General features: G+C 36.5%; 3 protein-coding genes across 3 annotated transcripts in view; 2 read left to right on the top strand and 1 right to left on the bottom strand.

Annotated features, from left to right (window-relative positions):
* LOC136034680 (uncharacterized) overlaps positions 1 to 27,340 on the top strand; it is a 285,081-nt gene that overhangs the window by 166,048 nt on the left and 91,693 nt on the right. The gene's annotated exons all lie outside the window — the stretch shown is intronic.
* LOC136035095 (uncharacterized) lies at positions 3,428 to 16,726 on the top strand. Its single transcript, XM_065716678.1, has 4 exons — positions 3,428 to 3,550; positions 9,437 to 9,710; positions 11,825 to 14,230; positions 16,355 to 16,726. Exons 2-4 carry the CDS (start codon positions 9,437 to 9,439, stop codon positions 16,642 to 16,644), a joined length of 2,970 nt encoding a protein of 989 aa, XP_065572750.1. The 5' UTR covers positions 3,428 to 3,550; the 3' UTR covers positions 16,645 to 16,726.
* LOC136035047 (glycoprotein-N-acetylgalactosamine 3-beta-galactosyltransferase 1-like) overlaps positions 19,542 to 27,340 on the bottom strand; it is a 17,105-nt gene continuing 9,306 nt past the window's right edge. The window contains exon 4 of the mRNA XM_065716645.1: positions 19,542 to 19,730. Coding sequence (XP_065572717.1) covers positions 19,596 to 19,730 — 135 coding nt within the window. The 3' untranslated portion in view covers positions 19,542 to 19,595. The remainder of the gene's footprint in view (positions 19,731 to 27,340) is intronic.

The following is a 27,340-nucleotide window of genomic DNA, read 5'->3' as shown; positions in this document are numbered from 1 at the left end:
CCCTTGTCTCTAGTATTGACCGTCCGATAGGAAGGCCCAGATCAGGGACGTATCCAGGGGGGTTAAGGGGGTTGACCCCCCTCCCTGAAATGTTTGTCCGACTCATAAAAACGCAACAAAGATAAATATAAAAAAAAATTACGCGTTTTTAAAGTTTTTCTCTAACCCCCCCCCCCCCCCGAAAAAATCCTGGTTACGGCCCTGGCCGTAAGTCATAAGTGACTTTGATTGTACTTTCCAACATTGAAAATAAACTGACAACCTAAAGATATTACACCAAATCTTTTTTACAAATGAAACCAGTCTATCGTTGCACAGGTCCTTTTAAACATCATTTTTAGCTGTTTAAAGCTTAGTGTGGCTAATAAGGACTTATTCAGTAGTGACGCGCACAAACATTCAGACGAATCTTAAATTCAGTCCCAGAATTTGAAAAAGTATGTTCAAAACTGAAAAAATTTTGTTTTTAAATAGTTTCTGAACTGTATAGCAAAATTGGCGAGTCCCCGAGCTGCATATAAAATTTCTTGCCCGAAAATTTTAGCTGAAAAATGACTTTAATTTAAAATTACGAAATAAAATAAGACTTGTTTTTTTTACAATGCTGAACGCCCTCTTAGAACAAGAGCTAAGAGCTCATATGGCACTTGTGACGAGGCGAGAAGAGCTAAGAGCCAAGAGATCATATCGTATGAGCTCTAACAAAATTCTATGAATCAATAGATTGATTTAAAAAGGAAAATAAGAGGCTTAATGCCGGTCAGGATTTAAAATAAGAGCTCTGAGTCACGATGTCCTTCTAAATATCAAAACTCATAAAGATCCGATCACCCACTCGTAAGTTATAAATACCTAATTTTTTCTAATTTATCCTCTCCCTTTAGCCCCAGATGGTCGAATCTGGGAAAACGACTTTATCAAGTCAAACTGTGCAGCTCCCTGACACGCCTATCAATTTTCATCGTCCTAGCACGTCAAGAAGCACCAAACTCGCCAAATCACCGAACCCCTCCCCCCAACTCCCCCAAAGAGAGCGAATCCAGTGCGATTCTGTCAATCACGTATCAAGGACATTTGTTTATTCTATCCACCAAGCTTCATCCCGATTCCTACACTCCAAGTGTTTTTCCAAGATTTCCCTCTTCAACTCCCCCCAATGTCAAACGATCTGGTCGGGATTTGAAATTTTGAGCTCTTAGACATGAATTCTTTCTAAAAATCAAATTTCATTAAGATCCGATCATCTATTCGTAAGATAAAAATTCCCAATTTTCACGTTTTCCAAGAATTCCAGTTTCCCCCTCCAACTCCCCCCAACGTCACAGGATCTAGTCGGAATTTAAAATAAGAACTTTAAAGCACAAGATCCTTCTAAATATCAAATTTCATTAAGATCTGGTCACCCCTTCGTAAGTTACAAATACCTCAATTTTCAAAATTACCCCCCCTCCAATTCAACCAAAGAGAGCAGATCCGGTCGGGTTATGTCAGTCACGTATCTTAGACAGGTTTTTATTCTTCCCATCCAGTTTCATCCTGATCTCACCGCTTTAAGTATTTTCTAAGATTTCCGGCCCCCCTCCAAATGCCCCCCTCAATTACGCTTGATCCGGTTGAGATTTAAAATAAGAGATCTGAGTTACGAGATCCTTCTAAATATGAAGTTTCATGAAGATCCGATCACTCCTTCGTAAGTTAAAAATACGTCATTTTTTCTTATTTTTCAGAATTAACCCCCCCCCCCCAATAGATCGGATCCGTTCCAATTATGTAAATCACGTATGTAAGACTTCTGCTTATTTTTCCCACCAAGTTTCATCCCGATCCCTCCAATCTAAGCGTTTTCCATGATTTTAGGTTCCCCACCCCAAACTTCCCCCAACGTCACCAGATCCATTCAGGATTCAAAATAAGAGCTTTGAGACACGATATCCTTCTAAATATCAAATTTCATTGAAATCCGATAACCCGTTCGTAAGTTAAAAATACTTCATTTTTTCTAATTTTTCAGAATTAACCCCTCCCCCAACTACCCCAAAGAGAGCAGATCCGTTCCGGCTATGTCAATCATGTATCTAGGACTCGTGATTATTTTTTCCACCAAGTTTCATCCCGATCCCTCCACTCTAAGTGTTTTTCAAGTTTTAGGTCTCCCCCTCCCAACCCCCCCCCGCCCAATGTCACCAGATCCGGTCGGGTTTAAAATAAGAGCTCTGAGCCACGATATCCTTCTAAATATCAAATTTCATTGAGATCCGATCACCTGTTCGTAAGTTAAAAATACGTAATTTTTCCTAATTTTTCAGAAATACCCCCCCCCCCCAACTATGCCAAAGAGAGCGGATCCGTTCCGTTTATGTCAATCATGTATCTAGCACTCGTGTTTATTTTTCCCACCAAGTTTCATCCCGATCCCTCCACTCTAAGTGTTTTCCAAGTTTTAGGTTTCCCCCTCCCAACCCCCCCCCCCCCCCGGCCAATGTCACCAGATCCGGTCGGGATTTAAAATAAGAGTTCTAAGACACGATATCCTTCTGAACATCAAATTTCATTGAGATCCGATCACCCGTTCGTAGGTTAAAAATACCTCTTTTCTAATTTCTCAGAATTACCCCCCCCCCCCCCCCCAACTATCCCAAAGAGAGCGGATCCGTTCCGATTATGTCAATGATGTATCTGGGACTTGTGCTTATTTTTCCCATCAAGTTTCGTCCCGATCCCTCCAGTTTAAGTGTTTTCCAAGATTTTAGGTTTCTCCCCCTCCAACCCCCCCCCCCCCCCAATGTCATCAGATCAGGTCGGGATTTAAAATAAGAGCTCTGAGACACAATATCATTCCAAACATCAAATTTCATTAAGATCCCATCACCCATTCATAAGTTAAAAATACTTCATTTTTTCTATTTTTTCCGAATTAACCGGCCCCCACTCCTCCCCAGATGGTCAAATTGGGAAAACAACTATTTTTAATTTAAGCTGATCCTGTCCCTGATAAGCCTGCCAAATTTCATCGTCCTAGCTTACCTGGAAGTGCCTAAAGTAGCAAAACCGGGACCGACAGACAGACAGACCGACAGAATTGGCGATTGCTATATGTCACTTGGTTAATACCAAGTGCCATAGAAAAAATTTGTTCCTTCTAAAAAATATTAATCACCATAGGAAGGTACATAAAACCTTTAGAACTAAAGCCTTTCTCAATTGATGTAAAAGTTGGCGGATTTTTACTTACTTTATAATCAGAAGTTTAAATCTAAAGTCACTGATATCCGGAAATGTAATATCAATAATATCTAAAGTCATATATAAGCAGAAGGGTTATCTTATTTGAATTTAATTTATTTAACCCGGAAAAAGGTAGCTTTTGATTTATTCAGTGGCGGTAGTTTATCTCAAATTTCTTGATAATATAAGCAAGGTAAGCCTTTGAGTCATGGCATGACACCTAACTTTTTCTGAAATTTATAGGCCATCTTGTCAAAGACATTGCCTTGTCAGTTACATTTTTGCATCGTAAGGAAATTAAGCTCTAAAGACAAAATAGAATGAGGTAAGGCTTCTTGTGTGTCTCAAAAGATTTCCCTCATAGGGCACAAAGGGGGGAGGGGTCTAGAGCTGCATAATTATGAAGAGATTTCAAACTATTTTAATGATTGTTTTCATAATTTTCATTTTGTTCACCGGTATTATCTAAATGTACACCCTACCCCCTCCAAAAAAGCTACTTTATGACTGCATTATTTAGTACATAATTGAACCCTGTATTTTTTAAAAGCTCAGGCATGATGAACTCAGCGGTGCAAATATAGTCGACGCATTTGCTTTGAAAATATAAAACTAGATTATAATATAAACCCGATGGTCCTAGAAGATAAAAGAATCAGGGATGTCAGTTTGGGGTGGTGGCATTCGTTCCCTAGATCCCCTCCCCTGATTTTCAAATATTTGTTTTTGGTATTTTCATTAAAATGACTTAGTTTTGTATTTTCATTGAAAGAAACAACAAAATGGCACCCTTCGATTTGGAAAAATATATTTTAACCCTCCCCTCACATTTTTGCGAACTGAAGCCACTATTAAGGAGCGCTCATTCGATCGCAAATTTTCTCTTGCAGTAGTCTTTTAAAGACTGAGACAAGGTACCCTATCACTCCTTAACGCTTCATCTGTCCCCAGAGGGCATCAGATGAAAATAATAATTTAGTTAGAGCGATCCAAAGTTGTTAAAATGAGCTTTTGGGGTATATATTTCAGAACAGCATTTGGTTTTCACAAAGGGCGGCTATTAAGGATTTCTGATAGTTTCTCCCCCATTTTATGGAATTTCGTAAAGCACTTCCATAGGAGCTTTTATTAAAGTAAACAAAAGAATCCTCGTAAGGGACAAATTTCACACTTAGAAATCACAAACTAGTCTAAAATATTATAATTCCAGTGGCAGTGCTAGGCCTGGGGGCAGCCACCCCCCCCCTCCATTTTTGTGACATCTGGTATTAGACTTTTTTGTTTTATATTTTACCCTCCTATTGTCAAGTTTGTATTCAGGAGAAAGGTTAGAGGCTTTCTTTGAACCCACCACCCCCCGAAATGTTTTTCAACTCGTAAAAAACGTAATGAAGATGCACAAAAACACCTTTTTACTTTTTTAAAGTTATTTAAAGTGTATTTTCATGCAGGGCTCAAAATCACCTGCAGTGTCACCTTGTGGAAATTCGGGGCTTAAAATAATATCTTTTGTGCTATCCAGTCAGGGTGATCTTTTTCTTAGACAGAAAAGGCGATTGACCTTAAGATTTCAAGTTACTTGAGTCTTTCCTTCTCCCCAGCCCACACTGGCTTAATATAATCAGCCATGAGAAAATTGAAGGGAAAATACAAAAAAGCTTACTGTACACCTCAGGAATTTATAACTTTTATTCAATTTTTTTATGCGCGTTGAAAAATTAAGTATTTAGCATGTTGACATGTTTAAGACGCTAATATTGTTGTTATTTGGTAAGCATTTATTAATATAACCTTCAAACTAATTAAAGTTGTTTATTTTTATTAGTAATCAATCCAAAAAAGTTTCAAGTTTCCCACCAGTCATTGCCAGATAGCCCTTTTAGCAACTCCTGTTGCAAGGGGGGACGTGTTATTGCAATTTTTCTGTAGCAATAGACTACGAGTATAATTAGATTTGAGGATATTTAAGAAATTTTATATTTTGATTGAACAAAAACAACATATTTCCCTCTCCTTAGATTGTGGAAAAATCCCCCCAACCCCTATATTTCGGTTAATAGACTACACTGCTGGTGTAGAGGCCTTTCAAAGACCATTCGTTTTTTTCCATTTTAGGGATCTTCACCCCGGTCGCCTTGGCTGAAAATAGAAGGAACATAGTTGTCCCTTTTATCTGTACAATTCCTTCTTTTTATATTGACTATACTAAGAGCTAATCCTCGATAGTTTTGACTCTACCACAGTTAAGGACAGGGGCTTAGTTCGGGGGCAGTACCCCCCCCCCCAATAATGTTGATAATTTTATATTACATATCCCATGCCCCTTGACTACCCGGATACAGACCTCTCTTGAACCCTCCCCCCCAATTAAAATGCTGGAGTTTTGCCCTTGGTTAAGGATGTGAATAGGCGACATATATGCTATAATGCACTTGTAAAAACCACGAAACTCAAACAGTAGCACTTAATGCTAAGTAAAACCGGAATGAATTTTTATTATAGATATTTGGCATAATTGTGACACAATCTGCATAAAATTATCATAGATAAAAGTAACCGGAAAATGTTTATGCAATGCATGTAGTTAATATTAATTTGCATCTTTTATATTTATACTTCCTCATATTAAGAAATCCGTTTTTTTTATTTCTATGTGGTTATCACGAATTATGAAATTACTAAAAGCTATAACCAATCTTAGACAGGGGCGAATCTCCAGCACTGTTATTGGGGAAGGGGGGCAAGAGGGGTCCGTAAAAACCGAAAAATGTTTATGCAATGAATGTAGTTAATATTAATTTGCACTTTTTATATTTATACTTCCTCATATTAAGAAATCCTTTTTTTTTATTTCTGTGTGGTTATCACGAATTTTGAAATTACTAAGAGCTATAACCAATCTTAGACAGGGGCGAATCTCCAGCACTGTTATTGGGGAAGTGGGGCAAGAGGGGTCCATATCCGGGAGTCAAGGGGCATAGTGATATAACATTTTTTTTCTTCACATTATTGAGGGGACAACCCCCCCCCCAAATGACGCCCCTGATCTTAGGTTAGAAAAACATTAATATTAAATGCTAGTGGCTTATTTTACGACTAAAAAGTGTAAGGTATCAGTAATAGTACTATATACTCTTGTAGAACCGACTGATGTCGATATTAGTGACTCACATGAATTTCAGTCCTGCTGCAAGAATAAATAGACAGGGTCCCAGGTAGAAACATGGTATTTTATTATGAGATTTTAATGTTCAGGCTGGTGGAAATAGTGATAGATGGTATCCTAGGTAAATTTAATGTAATAAAAGAAAATAGTAACAGTTATAGACTGCTAAAATTTTGTAGGTATAAATGTCTAATTATAACCAATACACTACTTGGTCATAAAACGGCCCATGAGTTAACATGGTACTCACATGATGGTAAGGCGGCCAACCTTATTGATTATGGTATTGTAAACCAAATACTGTCCGGATGATACAATATACCAGAGTATTGAGAGTATATAGGGGTGCTATTATTGATGGAAAGGTCGCCATCTAATAGTGTTCGGCGTTGTTAACGCTTTGAAGTAAACTGCGCCAGTTTTCTGACTAAAAAATGTACTGTAAGGGGAAAATTTGTACCACCGAGCCTACCTTAACAAGAGGAAAATTTTGATAAACTTGGGACGGATATCCGAGTAGAAACGAGCAATTGAAACCAAAATCTTTAAAGGGTAAAATTGTGCCACGCTGGCAATGCTAGCAGTGCCTGAGGTTATTCTAAAGATAACATATAGGAAGTGCAGCTACCTTTCGGGAAGACAATGACGTTGGTAGACTCCTGGATGAGAATTTGAGATAAACCTTCCAGGAATAGTTGAATATTCAACTAAAGAATCTAAAACTAGACAATGTATGAGATGAATGGAATAATTTTAGGAAAATAGTTTGTGAAGTAACAGGTTATGTCTTAAGGTGACGCAGCTGGAAATATTACTGAAAATACTGTAAGTTTAGTAGGTAAGAGGAGGGGTTTGTACAAGAAGTGGGGGCTTAGCTCCAGAATTTTTATTCGGGGGCAAGAGGGGTCCATATTTAGATATTCAAGTGGCATAGGCTATATAAAAAAATTCTCCAAATTATTGGGGGGAGTAGCTGCCCCTCCCCCAGACGACGTCCCATTTTCAGTGGGGACTAAATTTTGAGAATAATTTCCTTTCAGCGAGGATATATTTTCCGGTGGATATTTTCCACAGGGGATTTTCCGGAAGGGGGGGGGGGTATTTTCCGCGGTGGCTATTTTCTGGGGGATAAATGCCAACAACTTTTTGCATGGTATACCAGATAAATACATTAAAGTGATTAGGGCTATGTACGAAAATAATAGTCTGTGATTGAAGTGGAAATTAGGTTAGTAGCTGGTTTCGCACTGAACCTGGAGTTAAGCAGTGCTGCCATGCAGATGGATTGGCCCAATCCATCATACAGATGGACTGGACCTTTTCCTAAGGGACGTGGCAAAGGTCATGAGAGAGCATGGAATTGAATAGGAAATTAAAAATCTCCTAGATTTCCATATGCTGATGATTTGAGCGTCCTAGATAAAAATGATAACAAAATAAAGGTTTTTTGGAGGTTTTGTGAGCTTAGGACGTAAGAATAGGCTTAAAAAATTAATTTCAAGAAAATTAATTCCCTTAGGCTTTGAATAATTGAAGCTAAAAAGGTGATATTGGGTAACGAAAGCATGGATGAAGTCGATATCTTCAGTTACCTAGTTATTATTATTAGTAAAGACGGTGGGCGCAGTCAAGATGTTAAAAGTAGAATAATCGAAAGCAAAGTGTTTTTTCACAGTTGAAAAAAGTTTGGAAGAATAGAAAGACAATTCTGTGAACCAAAAATAAAGTATTGGAAGTTACAGCGATGACATTGTCAAGAATGGTTCTGAAAATGGGTACTCCGAAAGACAGAAGGATTTATAAGATGTTTTCTATAGGAATTGTCTACAGAGCTGCACACAAAATTAGTTCTATCATGCTTTCTAGAGTTATAATAAGAGAAAAATTGAAACGGCTAGGGGCAAACGAAAAGCAGGTCGTCTCGAATCAGGCGAGAGGAGGTCGTTAGGAAGGATTTAAAGAAAAATGGAACCTCTTGAAGGGTTTAAAAAGGAAGGTTTTTAAATGGATTGGGATGGAGAAGATGTGTGCGTTGTTGTGTTGGCCTTAGGCGGCTTGTTGCTGCAGTGAATTGTTAGTAGCAGTAGTGTAACAGATCGAAGATAAAAAAGTACGCACGAACTTATTCTTAGAAGAGGAGAAGGCTATTTCTCTGATTGACAAAAAAAGATAGGAATACTCTAGTCTCGTAATTATGGTCCTTTATCAAGATTTTTCATTATTTGCCGTTGCAATAATTTGTCCCCTTATTTAAAATTACATTTTTAGGCTAAAATCTAAATATGATGCATGACAAATGTGTATTCTCCATCTTCTTCGCTACCTTTTCTTTATCAAATCTAATTTTTTAATCAAATCTAAAAATTATCAAATCTAAGGACCAATTGCTCTGAAATCCTATTAAGAATATTCTTCATTTTCTTCTTGTGTTAATAGAAAATTAGGCTTAATAGCAGAACAATGACCTCCAGACAACACGGAAATTTGTTGTACTATGTAAATTAAACTTTTAGGAATGAATTCCTAATACAAAATAGGATCCAGGAAAGTTCTTTGGATTTTTGGAGTTTCTATATCTAATTATCCCTCCTAAACACACTTAATGTGCGAAAATTTTAAAAATGTTGCGTTAGGTGAATAAAACTCGTAAATGGATCTACAGATCATTTAGGTCTAGTATGGTATTTTCTAGCTCCTAAATCCGCTTCTTCTCTACTTTTATGGCTCTAAGGATTCTATGAAAACAGCTCCTAAACTGAAAAAAAGTCAAATGTGGCTTGACAGCTCAAATCCTAGGAGTCACCAAGCCTACCAGAAAGCTCGAACTGTTTGAAGGAAGCTTGAAATCAAAACTAACTTTCCGGATAAAAATAATATTTGATGCTCTAATCGTATGTTGAAGTGATCGAAAGTGTCGGAAAGCATAGATGACAAAACAAGGACATATTTTGTGAAGATTGTCGAAGCTGTAAAAAATTGCTCATATTCTGCTTTTTCTTCTTTAGCTTATCTTATAAGATAGTAGTCAGTTTCTTTCCTTTTCAGATGCCTCTGCACGAGATTCTTCAAACAATCAATTTGATTGCAAGTGTTTTACAGCCACATTTAGTCATACATCAAACTCCAGCACCGGCTTCACTTCCACATCGACCATCACAAGAACCACCTAGATTCAGTAATTCTAGGCCCCCTCCTCAGCCGCATGGACCACCGAGACACTGGTTGCCTCCACCACCACGGCCCCTAAATCCTAAAAGACCTATGCAACCCATAGACAGCCGACCTACCCTTAGAAACAATGGGAGACCAAGAACAGTTGGTATGTACAATTTTCGTCCCATTTATCCTAGGAACAGAATTAGAATTTCACACAATACATTGAGATTTCCGAATAGGGCTACTGTTCAAACGTCTACAGATATATTTGAAGATCGATCCATGAAGCTTAACCATCTTGGGATAACCAATGGTGATGATAACATTAGTACTCCTAGTAACCAAAAAGAAAGAATAGAACCTCCACTATTGGACCAAAGTCCCCAAAATTTTTTCCGAGCAGATGCATTTACCATAAATGATCTAGCAGAGCCTATAATTAACCTAGATAGAACTAGTGTTGAAGAAACAAATAATACGTCTCAAATCTTACAGGAAACAACGATGACTTCGCAAAACTTGGACTTAAACCAAGAAAAAATTATCAACCCTAATATTTCTTTAATTTCTCAAGAGACTTTCCAGACAAAAGATGAAAAATTGTCAGATTTAATTTCAATTCCATCCCCCCGTATCGACACTGTCAGTAATTTTTCAAAGCCAATAAGGGATTTCGAAGGGACTACCACTGATAAAATAAATAGTAGCTCAAAATCTCCCACCAAAAAAACTCATGGTTTTACCTGATTTTGATCTTAACGAAGAAAAAGAGGTCGAACATATCAGCTCTTTGATACCCCTCTTCGAAAAAGACCCAAAATTTTCAGATTTTGTTGTTACTTCACCTAAATCTATCCAGCTGTCTACTATCATGAAAAGAGAAATCACCAATGCTACAGCACAAACACAAAAAAAAAAAAAAAAAAAAAAAAAAAAAAAAAAAAAAAAAAAAAAAAAAAAGGAGACAGAAGGAGAAAAGGAAGACTGTTTTCCTAAATTAGTGATTAATATAGACCAGCACTTGAATGAGGCCTTAACCCTACTCATCCATACAATCACATAGGTCAAACAGCATAGCCACACACAATCAACCATAAAGAATAATCCATGGACAGGCAGTCATGTCGTCAATAAGTATAAGTCGTCATTTACCAAACCATAGAAAAAATAATATAGACAAATAATTCAGAGGCAACACCCAACATAAGGGCTCATCAGGAGAATACACTGGCCTATATAGGGTTTCGCCACTCTAAATTCTCTACCCAGCACAGTGTTGTGGCTACCACAGAATATCCATGGCATCCCCGCGTCAGGTATCACCCCCAAAATACATGTCTATGAAAAAAAACAGCAAATGTAAAACAACCAAGTAAAACCAAAACAAGCTTATCCTGTTAATATATCCCTCCCTTTAGCAACAATAGGTAAACTAAATATTATAAATTTTACCAAATCACAAATATTAACACATTGCAAAAAACCTGAATGAACTAAACAATTATATAATTCATCTTTACCATGTGGCTAATTTTTTAAAAATTCCGCTCAAATAGAAACACAATTCAAAATAAATGGCGCTGTGACAACATTTCTCGAACCTCCGAAATTAGTCAAAAATTTCTTTAAGTATTTCTAGATAATTCTTTTGATATTTATTTAAAAGTTCGTTATAATGAAAACTAAATTTAACTTTAACAAAGCCTTTGAATGACGCTGAAAGGCTTGACATACATGAAGAAAATAATAGCCCAAAAAATTTACAACATGAACCAACAGACTTATCTAATTCAGATCTAAGTGGAGAAAGAGTTGCAGAGCTAAATCGTTTTGTTTCTCTCCAAGAAACTCATCAGCTGAATAATAGCAAAAATTCAGATTTGTCTGTAATTCCACCTCGTCCGAACCAAACATCTACTGTAAATACTTTAGCAAAGCCTTTGAGTGATGACCAGAGAGCTACAACAGATGAAATGAATAGCAACTCAAAAAATTTAACCATTTTATCCAATTTAGATTTAAGCAAAGATAAAAAATTTTCTGATTTCTTCTCAATTCCTTCCCAGGCTGTTCAAATACCTGTTCAAAATAATTTAGCGTTGCCTATAAATGATGATGAGAGGAGTGATACAGATGACGTAAATCATAGCCAAGAGAATTCACAAAAGATGCAAACGGTATTGTCCAACTTAGAGCTAACCAATGAAAAACTTATCAAACCAATTAGCTCTTTAGTATCCCAAGAAACTGTTCATCTAAAAACTAAAAATTTTTCAGATTTGGTTACGTTTCCTCCTCGGCCTATCCGATTTGAATCAGATGGTACAGCATTCCAAGACGATTTCTCAAGGAATCCAGCACAAGTTGAACCTCAGCATACAAATGAGATATCCTTCATACCTCCTCCACCTGACGCTTTTAATCCGAATGGTGAACTGAGTGCTGCTCCCGCTGGAGCTGATATTAATGCTCCTCTTACTCAAACATTGCTTGAACCAATACTTTTTGAATCACCAGCACGAGCACCAACTGTCGTAACATCAATTCCAGAAGCTAAACGTCAAAAGAGGGATTTGATAGTTGAGACAACAACCTTAAAAAGTAGTGAAATAGTTGTTGTTCCTTCTGAGCCCTTAGCTCTAGCAAAACCGAATCTTCCTTCTCGTACATTAGTTAATGCTACAAGAAGTCCAAAAAAGAAAGTGAAAATACCAAGGACTAGACAGAACAAAAATAGAACGTCGAAATTGAGGTCGAAAACAATTAAAAATGAAGGTCAACGTAAGGTCCGATCAAAACGATTAGTAAACTTCAGCTCAGTGGTCCAAAGGTATCATGATTATCTATCCAGGCTTATTGAGCTTTTATTTAAATCTGACAAAACTCAATTCAACACAACAAACGATGAGAGCCAAAATTTACCTGAGCCATTCACCCTGATATCAAGTTCAAATAATGAAATGTATGAAGCTATATTAACACCTAAAGGGGAACAACACGATGAAATCCAAAATATAAATCTGTCACCCCAAAAGAAAAGCTCTCTAGTCTGGGATATCCTGAAACAACCTTGGTTATATATTTCTAGAAATACAAGTAAAGGAAAGCAGAAAAATTTTCCAAAAAAGAAATCACCACAAAAGCAAGGTTTTATTTACCTTTTCCCTACTTATTATACGGCCCCTCAAGTCTCTCATCAGTCAAATCCATCTATTTACACCAAGAACTCATATCTTTCACCAAATAATAATTACTTGCATTCAAATGCTATCACTAACTTTGCTACTTATGCTGATCCTTACAGATCACAACAAATCACACAAAGACCATTCTTAAGCAGCTGGAAAACAGGATATTTTTCCAAAGCTTTCGTACCGTCAGTCAACAATGTTCCAGTAATGCAGTCCATTAAAGTACCAGATGATTATAGCAGGAATAAACCTGGTTATGTTAGAGACCCTATAATGAAAAAGAATCCCAAAAAAATTGAAACTGGAGATGCTCCAGTGATTAACCAGCTTTCTTTGAATTCAAATGATAGGGACAGTCCAAGGGCTGGTGATCCAATGAACATGTACTTTGCAACAGATATCAATTCACATGAGGATGGAACTGAAGTCAGGGGCAATATTAACAACGAAAAAAGTTGGGGAAAACTACTCACTACCCCTCTTGTGCATGATTCAAGTCTAAATGTAGTTGACATCCGGATACATGAAATACAAAACTCAACATCAGGACCCCTTAAAGAAAAGTCTTATCTATATTTTGAAAAAAATTCTCCATATCACAGAAATACTAGTAAGGGAACTGATAAAAATTTTGCAGCTTCTACCCCTCTTGACGGTACTCTTTATTCAGACTTTCTTAGCCAGGTGGAAAGTTTGGGTGTTATTGATGATGAAGTTGTCGAAAACAAAATGGAGGAGCAATTACACTCTCAACAAACTCCAGAATCTACTTATATAAATATATTTTCCCAGAATAACTCTGACATAAATTTTGATGACTATGATTTAGACAATGACAACCACGACAAAATTGACGCAGAGTCTTTCATCGATTTCTTAGCTCTTCACAATCCTAGAACAATCTTAACGGATTCAGGTGATGCTGAAACCGTCAAAAGAACCAATGAAGAAGATTTGAAAGAAAGAGTTAGCGAAGAAGAGCAAAGCCAGTATCTTTCAGAATCGGATTTTATAGATCCTATTAGTTCTGCTTTAATTTCGTCTGGTTTGACGAGTTTGGAAAAAAATGAAAGCATAAGTGAAGATGTTTTTGAAAATATGGTAAATGAACAAGGACAAAGCAAAATTTTTGCAAGACCAAAACAAGATAAAGAAATGAATATTTTTCATCTTTTGGGAACATTCGAAATGGAGGAATTTAATGAACTCCAAAAAAGCAAACATAGAAGTGAATCTTTAGAACAAGTAGCGGAGGAAGCACTATTACATACACACGATGTTGAAAGTCCTGTTCGAGATTTTTGTATCCATAGGTCCTTCAATTCCAGATTCAGAGACACTGCCTATTTGTTTTCTTGGGATGATGCAATATTAGAGAATACTACAGTACCTTGGGTAGATGCAAGAAACTTTTGCCGGCGTCAATGCATGGAATTGGTTTCGCTTTCCGAAGAAGAGGAAGAAACTTTCGTTTACAGAATGATGACATATGGTAAGTTTTTCATTTAAATTTTTATGTAAAATGCCAGAAAATGTAGTCACTATTCCCTCCTTTGATATTAGATATTGAATCAAGCACATATTTATTTTTAAAGTTATGTTAGCACAATAAATATTCAATTTGAAAATTCAAAAAACTTGCAGTAGGTTAAAAATAACTATATTTTGCAGATAAAGAACAGACACTGCTTATTTCCCATCTTAGATTTGCTTGCTTTTGTCATAGCAGCCATTTTTGGAAATGATGGATTAGTTCACGGTTTTGAGAGAAATCTAATATAAAATTGGCGGCAAAATAAGCATTGTTCTGGGTAGAAAAAGGACCAATTACACCTTTTCGAAAAAAAGAGCTTCAAGTGTGGTTTAGGTCCTCTTTTCATATAAAATGATAAATAACAAAATTCTTCCTGTTTTACATTCATAACATTTGTATCTATTTTATGAATGTAAAAAAGATGGGCTCTTGACGGGCTTATTCCATAAGAAGACCTAAGCTGAATCGTAGCATAAAAAGGAAAAGCTCCTCCAGCACCGTCAATGGTGCACTGGCCATCAAATCAACGTTCCAGTTTCTGGGTCTTCTTTACAGGGACAGGTAGCAAGCCTGACACACAACCTGACCGCTAGAATCAAAAATAGGGTCGGGCATTACAGTGATTTACAAGGAATCCGTACTGTACCCCCTCCTCCCACACGCCAACATCTTGGCTAAGTATGTTGAGAATGAAACAGGTAGCTGCAAAGATATTACAAAACTTTAATCAGTGTTCTCAATTTAGAATTTCGGGCCATAAATTCAAATTTTGACAAAATGTCAGAAAAGGTACAAAAAAAGTCCTTTGACTTACTGTAAATTGATTCTGACAATGACAATTAGTGTGATCGAGCTACCTAAAATGTTCTGATGAGTAAGAAACATACATAAATACAGTGTCCATCGAATGTTTCGCTGGAAATATTTTTGGATGTTTCGCAATCCATAACTACAAAGAATCTGAGAATAATATTATAGCTAAATAGCCACTTAGCTATCTTTATTTGTATCAAGGAATGGTTTTTAAAGAAAAAAAATGAAAAAATAAGCATTCACTCTTTTAAACATACTCCTCCGTCCTTTTGTCTCCTAACCTCATAAATTTATTGCCTCAGTTGTGTCACCAGAGAATTGGGAAAAGACAAAGGTAAAAATATCGAAAAATCTCAACTATTTGCCAGAAATTTAACTAAAAACTGCTCTCAAACTTCGGTCAAACCATAGACGTCTTATTATTATTTAAACTATTTATTATTAATTCCATTATTATTATTCAAAATTATATATCTAAGGGTCGAACGGGAGCCTAAAGGGCTTAAGAAACAAAATAGTAATGCGGCAAACTCATTGAAAGTGATTTACGAAATAAAGCTGGGAATTAAATTCCAATCCAACTATTTACATCTGGTGCTATACTCTTCAAAGTCTGATATTGCAAGATGTAAAGATATAGTTTGATTTTCTGGTAAATCAGATAAGTATATCATAAAACAAAGATATAGTAAGCATAATGTGATAAGCATAATATAAGTCTAGATGGAGAATTTGTGGAATAGGCTGTGTTCATATTTCCCTTTTTTCAAAATATAGCGCTCAAAGTTTATTAACGATTATTTGCAGTAACTTTTCTTCTTACTGGACGAATTCACCTAAAATTTATAGAAACAATTTTCTATTGGATCCCAGAACCCGTTTTTGAAAAAAAATGACTGCAAAACAAACAATCGAGAAACCCCCCAAAAAGTGCTGATTTCGAGTTTAATATATAAGGTGTTTTAATGTGCCAGGAATTTCGGTATTTTTATATATTTGACCTGGGGGAATGGGATCCATACTCAAATATGAGCTCAAACAGACTGTTTAAGAAAATCCCTTTGCATGTGATAGACAGATACTTTTTTTTTTTTTTTTTGTACTAGCCCTTACTTTCGCCGAATACTCTAAGGAATGTAAAAAGCTGAACTTTGCATCTTTGTCAACTTTGCCTCTGAAAGGCCGAATCACTTTTTAGCCTTTTCAAGTTTTATTATTTCTGCTTTGTACCATCAATATTAGAATTTGTAAATCTTGTTTTACTTAAAGGTGGGGTTCCCATGGCATGGACTAGTGGCAAGTTTTGTGAGGGCAAAGACTGCTATACAACAAGTCCTTGGCTCTGGAGTGGTATCACTTCCAAAGTGGTACCAGTCACAAACTGGCTTGATGGGCAGCCTGACAATCATATGGGCAACATTGGAGGTGACCTTGAAGCTTGTGCTGCTGCTGAAATTTATGGTGACCTAGCTGGTGTTAGCGACGCTGATTGTAACAAATCTTTGCCGTTTATCTGCAAAGATAATGATGATCTACTCAGATCTGTTGGCCTACTGTAATGACCAAAACAGGGAGCTGAAATGTTAACATGGAGAAGGTGTCAAGTATTTATAGGATTAAAATATTTTTTAAAATGAATTAAAAGGCTGTATTGATTATTTGTGTATTTCTCATGACACCCTTGTAGTAGCTTTGTTTGGGGTGAGGGTCCTGGGTGACTTGAGGTAGGTATGCACACAGAAGGAGGGGCTGTGCTTCCACTTTTTGCGAAAATTTAGGGTTTTTACTGTTGATCCTATAATATTTTCGTATATTTCCACTATAATATCCATATTTTCTCGCTTTTTTTGGATATACCCCTTCCCTCGAAAAACGTATTGCGGATGTGCCCATCTTAGAGCACCAGCCTTGCTTGACGCCATTCAAAAAATGAATTTCACAATTGTGTTTCAATGACCATCATTTTATAGAAATTTCTAATTCCTAGTTAGAGCAGTTCAGTACAGCGATAAATACGTACCCAAAATTTCATTTAATTTATATATGTAATTAACCATCACTTTCATTCAGGCAGTGCTCAAACCCCCGTACTAGCACGATGTCTATCCTAGTCAGGCTGTTTTGATTTTTTTTTCTAGTAAAATTTTGGATAGATTTTATAGCCTACTACCTTTCTCAGTTTTCCAAGATTATTTTTAAAAACAGATTAAGTTCTAGCTTTAACAGTTTAGTAATTTTGCCAGCGTCAGGGCACAAAAACTCACTTAATTTGACGTTAAATAGATTAGTCAAAGAGCTTGTTTGCCGGATCCTTATCAAGTTTCGTGGGCTCTTTGTAAAAAAAAAAAATCCCGTTCCGCCACAATATCAAACCCATCGCGGACTTTTAGCTGCTTTACTCTGCTCGGTTGCTTGGATTTAAAATTTGTAATTTAAAATCTTGAATTTAGACAACCAATTAACAATGAAGCTACCTCGCAGATTTGTTGAGAGCAGCTCCTAGACAATGGAGGCTGGTTGAAAAGGAGGAAAGAAGAGGACTGGATGGCTAGGGTTCTTCGTCTCTTCATAAGCTCCTTTCTGTGTCCCTATCCCCAAAAGGAAAGTCCTGCTTGCAAGGCTTCATAGTGGCGTTAGGATGGACTTTTGGCAAGTTTGCCTAACCAGAACCATGACTGCGAGCAGCATTCCAGGGTAACCTTGAGGAGTGGCGCTCCTCGACGAAATTGTAGCCTAGTACTGGATCCTAACTGATCGATATTTTTTCTTGGTTTTGATTGTTTTCTGAGCTTTTATTGAAAGAAAAATGGACCGCCTCCCAATAGGAATATAATATTTTTAGGCATGAATATATAGTGAGTCGGAAGTAATGCGCTTTAGATTGCTTGTACAAAATTTTGACTCTTAGAAGAGAATTGCTAAGTGTGGAAAGAAATAGTCATGACCGAAACAGGTCCAGGAATGCACAGAGCCTCTTTCATACTGAAGGTCCCAGGGAAGTCTTTCTGTCCAGTTCTAAGCCGGATTAAGCGCTTCGCGTAGGCATGATTGGTCCCCGTCCTGCATTGGTCTGGGACTCATTGCTGTTTCTGAGGCCATCATAGTTTCAACGAATTAAAGAATATTGAAGTTGTAATTTGGAATGTCAGAACGTTCAAAACAACTATCATGTTGATATTTTGATTGACAGATTCAGACGTTTTAAATTGAAGTTGTTAGAGGTTTCAGGATCACCTTTCCAGGGGGGTAGAAAACATGAAACTAGATGATACAGAAGTCATTTGTTCAAACAGGAAGGACGGGATGCATCGGCAGGGAGAAGGCTCATGATGAATAATGAAGCTGCGAAATCTTTCTCATGTTAGGAAGGTAGAATACTAGCTGCTCATTTTACGACTAACAAGTGCGATATATCAGTCTTAGTTGCATATGCTCCTGTAGAGCCGACTGAAGGAGATAGTAGTGACAGATGAACTTTATCTACAGTTACAGGAACAGGTAGACAGGATCCTAGGTAGAATTACGGTATTTTTATTGGGGAGTTTTAATATCCAGGTTGATATTGACAGGGTTAGATAGCATCCTAGCCTATGCAAATTTGTTGTAGGAAAGAATATAGTAACGGTTATAGACTGCTACATTTTCGTAAATATAACAATGCAGTTATAAACAATATAGTTTTTGGTCATAAAATGGCCCATAAGTTGACATGGCACCATATAATGGTAACACAGCTAACGTTTAACCTTATTGATTATGAAACTGTAAACAGAAAGCTGGCCTAATCGATACCATATGCCAGAGTATATAAGAGTGTTGTTATTGATGTAAAGAATTAAGATCACTATCTAGTAGTTTCGAGGGTTCCAGCAAGTTTGTTATGTTGATAGACACACGAGGAGAATTTGACTGAAATTTTCAAGGACAGTTGGATATCAAACTAAAAAGTCTCAAATTGGAAAACGGAGAATATGGATGGGAATAGTTTTAGGAAAACAGTCTTTGAGGTATCAGACGGTGTCTTAGAGAGGATAATTAGAAACGCAGCAAAAAAATTTAGTGAAAATGCTTAGTAGAGGAGGGAAGGGGTGTGCACAATAAGTATTTAAGATAGTGATAGATCATACGAAAATAAGAGAACTGTAAGGAAAGAAGAGACAGCATTAAAATATGCTTTAAGGGCTGCAGTGAGTTATTAGTAGTAGTAGTAGTAGAAGTGGAGGTCATGGATAAAACTACTGATGAGTTATATTGTGCAGCCAGATCAAACTAGCAGGCCACAGATCGTCTTTTTTGGCCAACCATCTAGGGCAAAACAAATAACAGCTTGATTAATCTCTCAAGCTTTGATAAAGCCGTTCCATTAAGTACGAACATATTTATCATATTTTTTTTCGTGTGTGGAAAATCTTTGGATTGCTTCAACGCTAGTGGACAATAAGAAAAATTCAGATGATAAAATTTGGTACATTTTTATTCTATACAAAAACAGAACTTAAAAACATTTAAACTACAGTGATTTCTCCAATAGCTGAATTCCATGTGGTCTAATTTTGTAAAAGAAGTAGTCTAAAACGTAGAGTAGATCATGATCGACACCAGAAATTGCAACAGTTGTAGATGAAAACGTGACATCAGAGACATTCTGATAAAAAAAAAGAAATGAGAAAAGTTGGAATTTTGCGAGCCTATCGATGGTTCACAAGGTTACCTAAAGGTTTTATATTTCAAAAATTATTACTTCACCTAGCTTCATCTGAATGAAGTATTCCTTGTATATTTGCTTTAACTTTTTAAATTAAATTTTGAAAAATGTCATACGCTTCCCTTGATTTGGGATACAACCAACTGTTTTTTTTTTAAACCAAATGAACCCAAAGGAACCTAAGGATCGATAAAAAAAATGGAGATTCACCAAGGGATAGGATTCTATTTCGAGGTGGACCAGGGAACAATAGCCCCCACGTGGGCCTTAAGAATTAGGAGGATTTAAGGCCACGATTGCTTCTGTTCTTACCTTCTGTTTAAATTTATTTCCACGTGAAGTATTTGCAAAAATTCGCTATGAACAAGAGCAAAGAGCTTATATAGTACTTGTGACGAGGTCGGAAGAGCCAAGAGATCATATGGCTTGAGCTCTAGAAAAATTATAAGAATCAATAGATTGATTTAAAAGGAAAATCAGAAAATTAATGCCGGTCGGGATTTAAAACAAGAGCTCTGAGACACAAAGTCATTCTAATTATCAAAATTCATTAAGATCTGATCATCCACTCGTAAATAAAAATACCCAATTTTTTCTAATTTTTCCTCTCCCTTCAGCTCCCCAGATGGTCGAATCGGGGAAAACCACTTCAACAAGTCAATTTGTTTAGGTCCCTGACACGCCTACCAATTTTAATCGTTCTAGCACGTCCAGAAGCACCAAACTTGCCAAAGCACTGGAACCCCTATCCCCCCGCCTTAACTCCCCCAAAGAGAGCAGATTCAGTCCATTTACGTCAATCACGTATCTACCACAATTTGCTTATTCCACCCACCAAGTTTCATCTCGATCTCTCCACTCTAAGTGTTTTCCAAGATTTACGGTTTCCCCTTCCAAATCGTCCAATGTCACTAGATCTGATCAGGATTAAAAACAAGAGCTCTGAGACATGAGTTTCTTCTAAATATCAAATTTCATTAAGATCCGGTCACCCGCTCTTAAGTTAAAAATACCCAATTTTTAATTTTTTTCCGAATTAACACCCCCTCCTCCCCAAAGCGAGGGGAACCGTCCCAATTATGTCAATCACGTATCTAGAACTTGTGCTTATTCATCTCATCAAGTTTCATCCCGATCTCTCCACTCTAAGCGTTTTCCAAGATTTCCAGTTTCCAAGATTTCTGTTTCCCCCCTCTGAACTCGTATGTCCCCAGATCCGATTCGAATTGAAAACAGAGCATCTGAGACATTAAATATTTCTATATATCGAGTTTTTGAAGACCCGATCACCAACTCCTAACATAAAGTTACCTCAATTTTTACGTTTTCCAAGATTTCCGATTTCCCCCTTCAACTCCCCCCAATGTCACCAGATCTGGTCAGAATTCAGAATAAGAGCTCTGAAGCATGTATTCCTTCTAAATAAGAAATTTCATTAAGATCTGATCACCTGTTCGTAAGTTACAAATACCTCATTTTTTTTAATTTTTCCGAATAAAAACTCACATAGTGAGGATCCTGTCCGGTTATGTAAGTCCCGTATCTTAGACTTGTGCTTATTCTACCCACCAAGTTTCATCCTGATCTTTCCACTCTAATCCTTTTCTATGATTTTTGGTTCACCCCAGCTCCCCCCCCCCAGTGCTACTGGATCAGGTCGGGATTTAAAATAAGAGATCTAAGTTATGAGATCCTTCTAAATATGACATTTTATTAAGATCCGGTCACTCCTTCGTAAGTTAAATATATCTCATTTTTTCTAATTTTTCAGAATTAACCCTCCCCCAACTCTCCCAGAGAGAGAGGATCCGTTCTGGTTATGTCAACCACGTATCTAGGACTCCGCTCTAAGCGTTTTTCAAGATTTTAGGTTTCTCCCTCCAACTCCCCCCAGTGTCACCAGATCTGGTCGGAATTTAAAATTAGGACTCTGAGGCACAATTTCCTTCTAAAAATCGAATTTTATTAAGATCCAATCGTCTGTTTGTACGTTAAAAACACCTCATTTTTTTCTAATTTTTTTCCGAGTTAACCGTCTCCCCACTCTCCCATCCCTCCAGATGGTCGAATCGGGGGAAAGACTATTTATAATTTAATTTGGTCTGGTCCCTGATACGCCTGCCAAATTTCATCGTCCTTGCTTAACTGGAAATGCCTAAATTAGCAAAACCGGGACCGACAGACAGACCGACAGAATTTGAAATCACTATATGTCACATGGTAAATACTAAGTGCCATAAAAACGTGCAATTTGTTAACTGAGTCAAACATTTGGTTGGCAGAATTCCAGCGTTTTCGAGGCAAATATGGTAAATTTGTAATATTGCCACTCAAAGGAGGCAATTTACTAGGCCAAGACGAGTTAAGATAAGGTTAAAATAGACCGAATGCCCTGGAACATCCGTAAGAAGTATTTATCAAACAGTTCGTGGTAACAAACTGTAGTAAGGAGTGACCCGTTTCAATAGTAATATAAACTCTAAAAAACGAAATTTTGATGCTAAAAGATACATCAAAAGAATCGGATTTTTATGCTGATTAAATTATGATTCATTAAATTTAGTCTTCATCATCAAAAGTTACGAGCCTGAGAAAATTTGCCTTATTTTAGAAAATAGGGGAAAACACACCCTAAAAGTCATAGAATCTTAATGAAAATCACATCATCGCACTCAGCGTATTAGAAAACCCTATAAAACAATTTTCAAGCTCCTATCTACAAAAATGTGGAATTTCGTATTTTTTGCCAGAAGACGGGTGCGTGTTTATTTGTTTTATTTGTTTTTTTTTCCAGCGGTTGTCGTATCGACGAAGTGGTCCTAGAATGTTGCAAGAGGGCTCATTCTAACGGAAATGAAAAGTTCTAGTGCCCTTTCTAAGTAACCAAAAAATTTGGAGGGCACCTAGGCCCCCTCCCACGCTCATCTTCTCCCAAAGTCAACGGATCAAAATTTTGAGATAGACATTTTGTTCCACATAGTCGAAAACCATAAAGCTATGTCTTTGGGGACGACTTACTCCCGCACAGTCCCTGGGGGAGGGGCTGCAAGTTACAAACTTTGACCATTGTTTACGTACAGTAATAGTTATTGGGAAGTGTACATACGTTTTCAGGGGGATCTTTTGGTTTGGGGTGGAATTGGGGGAGGGAGCTATGTGGGAGGATCTTTCCTTAGAGAAATATGTCATGGGGGAAGAGAAATTCAATGAAAAGGGCACAGGATTTTCTAGCACTACTATAAAAAAAACAATGAAAAATAAAAATGAAAAAGTTTTTCAATTGAAAGTAAGGAGTAACATTAAAACTTACAACGAACAGATATTATTACGCATATGAGGGGCTCTAAATGTACTTAAGCATAAAGAGCGATGTATTTAGGAGGAGATAAATTTCTCGCTCTTTATGCTAAAGTATTTTTAGTAACAAACTATTTATTCTATGGCCTTTCTGAAGAGCCAGGTATTGACAAGGGGACAAACCCCCTCATAAGCATAATAAAAATATAAGAATATAAAAGTTTGTTACGTAAGTTAATTCTTAAGTTACGTATATTTTTGCTAACAAAAACGTTCGTTAAAAATTAACAGTTCTAGTTGCCTTTTTAAGTAGCCGAAAAATTGGAGGGCAACTAGGCATCCTTCCCCACCTCTTATTTCTCAAAATCGTATGATTAAAACTAAGAGAAAGCCATTTAGCCAAAAAAAAAGAATTAATATGTAAATTTCATTTTAATAATTTATGTGCGCAGAGCCAAAATCAAACGTGTATTAATTCAAAAACGTTCAGAACTTAAATAAAAAAAAAAATAGTTTTTTTTAACTAAAAGTAAGGAGCGACATTGAAACTTAAAACGAACATTACTCCTTATATGAAATGAGTTGTCCCCTCCGCAATCCCTCGCTCTTTACGCTAAAGTTTGACTCTTTGCCACAATTCTACTATTTAAAAGAATTAAAAACTTTAAGCTTTAAAATTTAAAATTTAAGCTTTAGTGTAAAGAGCGAGGTATTGACGAGTGAGTGAACCCTCTCATATACGTAATAAAAACATACGAATATAGAAGTTTGTTACGTAAGCTAATTCGTAACTTACGTATATGTTTTACTAATGAAAACGTTTGTAAAAAAACTAAAAGTTCTAGTTGCCTTTTTAAGTACCCAAAAACTTGGAGGGCAGCCCTCCTTTTTTCCTCCCTCTCCATTTTTCTGAAAATCATTCGATCAAAAGTACGGGAAAGCCATTTAGCCAAATAAATAAATATGCATATTTCGCTTTAATTATTCATCTGCGGAGAGCCAAAATCAAAACATGGGTTAACTAAAAACGTTCAGAAATTAAATATATAAAAAAACAAGTTTTTTTTAACTGAAAGTAAGAAGCGACATTAAAACTTAAAACGAACAAAAATTACTTTGTATATGAAAGGGGCTGCTCCCTCTTCAACGCCCTGCTCTTTACGCTAAAGTTTTTACTGTTTTAAAAAGTAGAGTTGAGAGAAAGAGTCAAACTTTTAAAAGACCTTAAAAAAAGAGTAACAACCGTAACAACTTTGTTGTTGTTGAAAATCAATAGATGTCTAGACCATGTAACGAATCATCTTGTTGTCTTAGCAGCAATGAAATAAAATCTCAGAATCCAAACAAAGGCTTGTACAAGCCTCCGCCAAAAAGCCTATTCCATCTACATAAGTAAACATTGGACTATGATCAGGTTTATTACAATCGATGGTCCTCCACTTGACTGGCAGGCCCTGAGGGGTTTTCCTACACCCGTAGGTTTTAAAAAATTTGTATAAGTACTTCTATTATATAACAACTTTGAAAAAAGAAATCTCGAAGAAAAACACACAGTTTTTTGGTGTACCCAGGCGTACATAATCAATAATACCAATATCTTGCCTGAGAGATTCGCCGTTAAACTTCTTCCTGATTAACGGTGAAGAAGAAAAGAGTAGCGCCTATGGGCATCTTTAAAGTGCCCGTGGGGATACTAGTTGCGAAATCCTTCTCTTTACATTCCCCAGATTTCTTCAAGTACCCATTTAGACCTGAGTAAACCCTGGCTGAATTTACAGAGTCACGTCACTGACCACCGTTCTAAACCAAATAACCATTAACACCAAGACTTGAACATCCATACTCAAGGACAAAGTGCATTTAACATCTGCGAATGAAACATATGTGCATGTAAAGTTTGACACTTGGAAAGTTCACCCACCACAAACTTCCTCCACCTCCCGCAAAAATCAGTCCAAAAATGTTTGTATGTTTCCCAATAACAAATACTATATGTCAACAAGGGGAAAACTTCATAACCTGCAGTCCTTTCCCTAGGTGTTATGGGGAATCCCGTCATCCCCAAAGGGGTCATTACTTGACTTTTCAACTATGCTGAACAAAATGTTTGTCTCAAAATTATATTTAAAAGCCTTAAGGGGAAAAAGGGTTTGGGAGGAGATCTATCTACCCTACAATCTTTTTGGTTACTTAAAATTGTTTTAGAAATATTATTCTCCGTTCGAATGAGCCGTCTCCCAATCCTCAAGGATCAATGGTAAAACTCAATCACCAATGGGGAAAACGAAAAAAAAACCCAGCAAAACCAAGAAGCAAATAATCACACATCCTAGATCTTCATGCAAAAAACACAGAAGTCCCCAGTTTTGCAGATTGGAGTTCGAAACTTCTCTAGTATGGGTATCTGATACGCTGAATTTGGTGGTGTGATTCTGAATAAGGTTCCTCGACATTTTGGGGGTGCTTTCCCTCTTTCATAAAATCAGGAATATTTTCTCAGGCCGATAGCTTTTGCTGGGTAACATGAAACGTGATGAATTTCATAGATTCGAAATCGACATAAGAGCCAATACTTCTTTTGTATTTATTGCAATAAGAAATTTTGCTTTTTAGAGTTTTGGTTGCTATTGGACCGAGTCTCTCCTTACTTAGAGTTTGTTACCACGAATTGTCTGTTAATTGGTTATCAAAATTCCTTATTTTTGAGAATTTTTAATACTATTGATACGGGTTGCTCTTTACTTATAGCTCTTTGTTGCAAACTGTTTGAAACCACTGTTGGATTATTTGTAACCAAACTTACGCACAAACGTGGCCTTGTGGCGCGTTTAAGTATGTATGACACAATTGGATTTCTCATGAAGTAAAGAATCCAGGTTGCAGCGGTAGCTTATAACCTATTAAGAGACGATCGAAGCCCATACTAAAATATTCAATGGCCCATAGTTCCTAAAAATAGAGTTGGATCGAAACACAAAATATACCATTAGAATCACCTTGTCCCTAACCCCTATGTAGGAAACTTACAGCTCCTTGGTTTAAATAACTAGGAAAATCCATTGGCTTGAATAACATGAAAGTTCGCCTGGACTACGATATTCTGCATTAACGGTATCTACATTAGGAAACTAATGTATTTAAAAAACCTTTTGTAATTGAAAAAATAATTTTGTAAAATAGAATAATTTTTTACGAAAAACTGTATTTCATATACAAGTATGATGAATGACGTCATAATCTTAGGTTCTAACAATGTAAGGCGTAAAAGCATAATATAATATTATATGATAGATATAATGACAGAAGTATATCTTTACATTTTATCAATTCAGAATCGCTAAAGTTATTTTGTAAACTAAAAAAATGTTTATATTGTCTGGGCAATAATTTTAGTTTTTAAATTCAAATTTACATAACGGATCGACATAGTTCATCATAAATGGTGTCAGTCAAGTAGTTATTAAGAAAAGCATTGTTTAGATTTTAACTTGACAAATGTGTAAAAATTGCCTGCATCAGAAATTGAACATGCGACCTTCGGAGTAGAGTACTAGCACGCTATCCACTGCCCCATGCAGGCGTTCAAGGACACAATTTTAAAATATATATATTATACTTAAATCTGGTTGCAGCAGTAGCTAGTAACCTAGTAAGAGATTACGTAAAAACAACTAGTTTTTTTAACTGAAAGTAAGGAGCGACATTAAAACTTAAAACGAGCAGAAATTACTCCGTATTTGAAATGGGTTGTCCCCTCCGCAATCCCTCACTCTTTACGCTAAAGCTTTTAATTGTTTTAAAAAGCAGAATTGTGGCAAAGAGTCAAACACACACACACACACACACATACACACAAAAGAGTAGAATAATGATTGCACATTTGAACCTACAACTATTGAGATGTAAATCCCCTCCCCCCCCAAAAAAAAACAGATTAATGATTGCACAGTTGAAATTACAACTAAGGAGATTTAAGCCTCCCCCCCCCTTCCCAACGAAAAAATAGATTAATGTTTGCATAATTGAACCTACAACTAAGGAAAATTAAGTTTTGCCCAACGAGTTGTGCAGTCTTCATTAGAGAGCTAGGAAGTTAAACGAAAATTTGAAACTCGTCAAAAGGACATGCGTTAAGATATCCTTGGTTTGCACTGCAGTATAATGTGTTAGAAGGAAGTCAAGATTTGTTAATAGATCCTGCTTTTCATTGATTTGATGTAAAATTTGCTCTAGAAAACCAACCAATTTAGAAT

This window comes from Artemia franciscana, chromosome 13, assembly GCF_032884065.1.
Source record: "Artemia franciscana chromosome 13, ASM3288406v1, whole genome shotgun sequence".
Lineage (NCBI taxonomy): Eukaryota > Metazoa > Arthropoda > Branchiopoda > Anostraca > Artemiidae > Artemia > Artemia franciscana.
The sequence above is the reverse complement of the archived record's forward strand: the minus strand, read 5'-3'. Positions and strand labels throughout refer to the sequence as shown.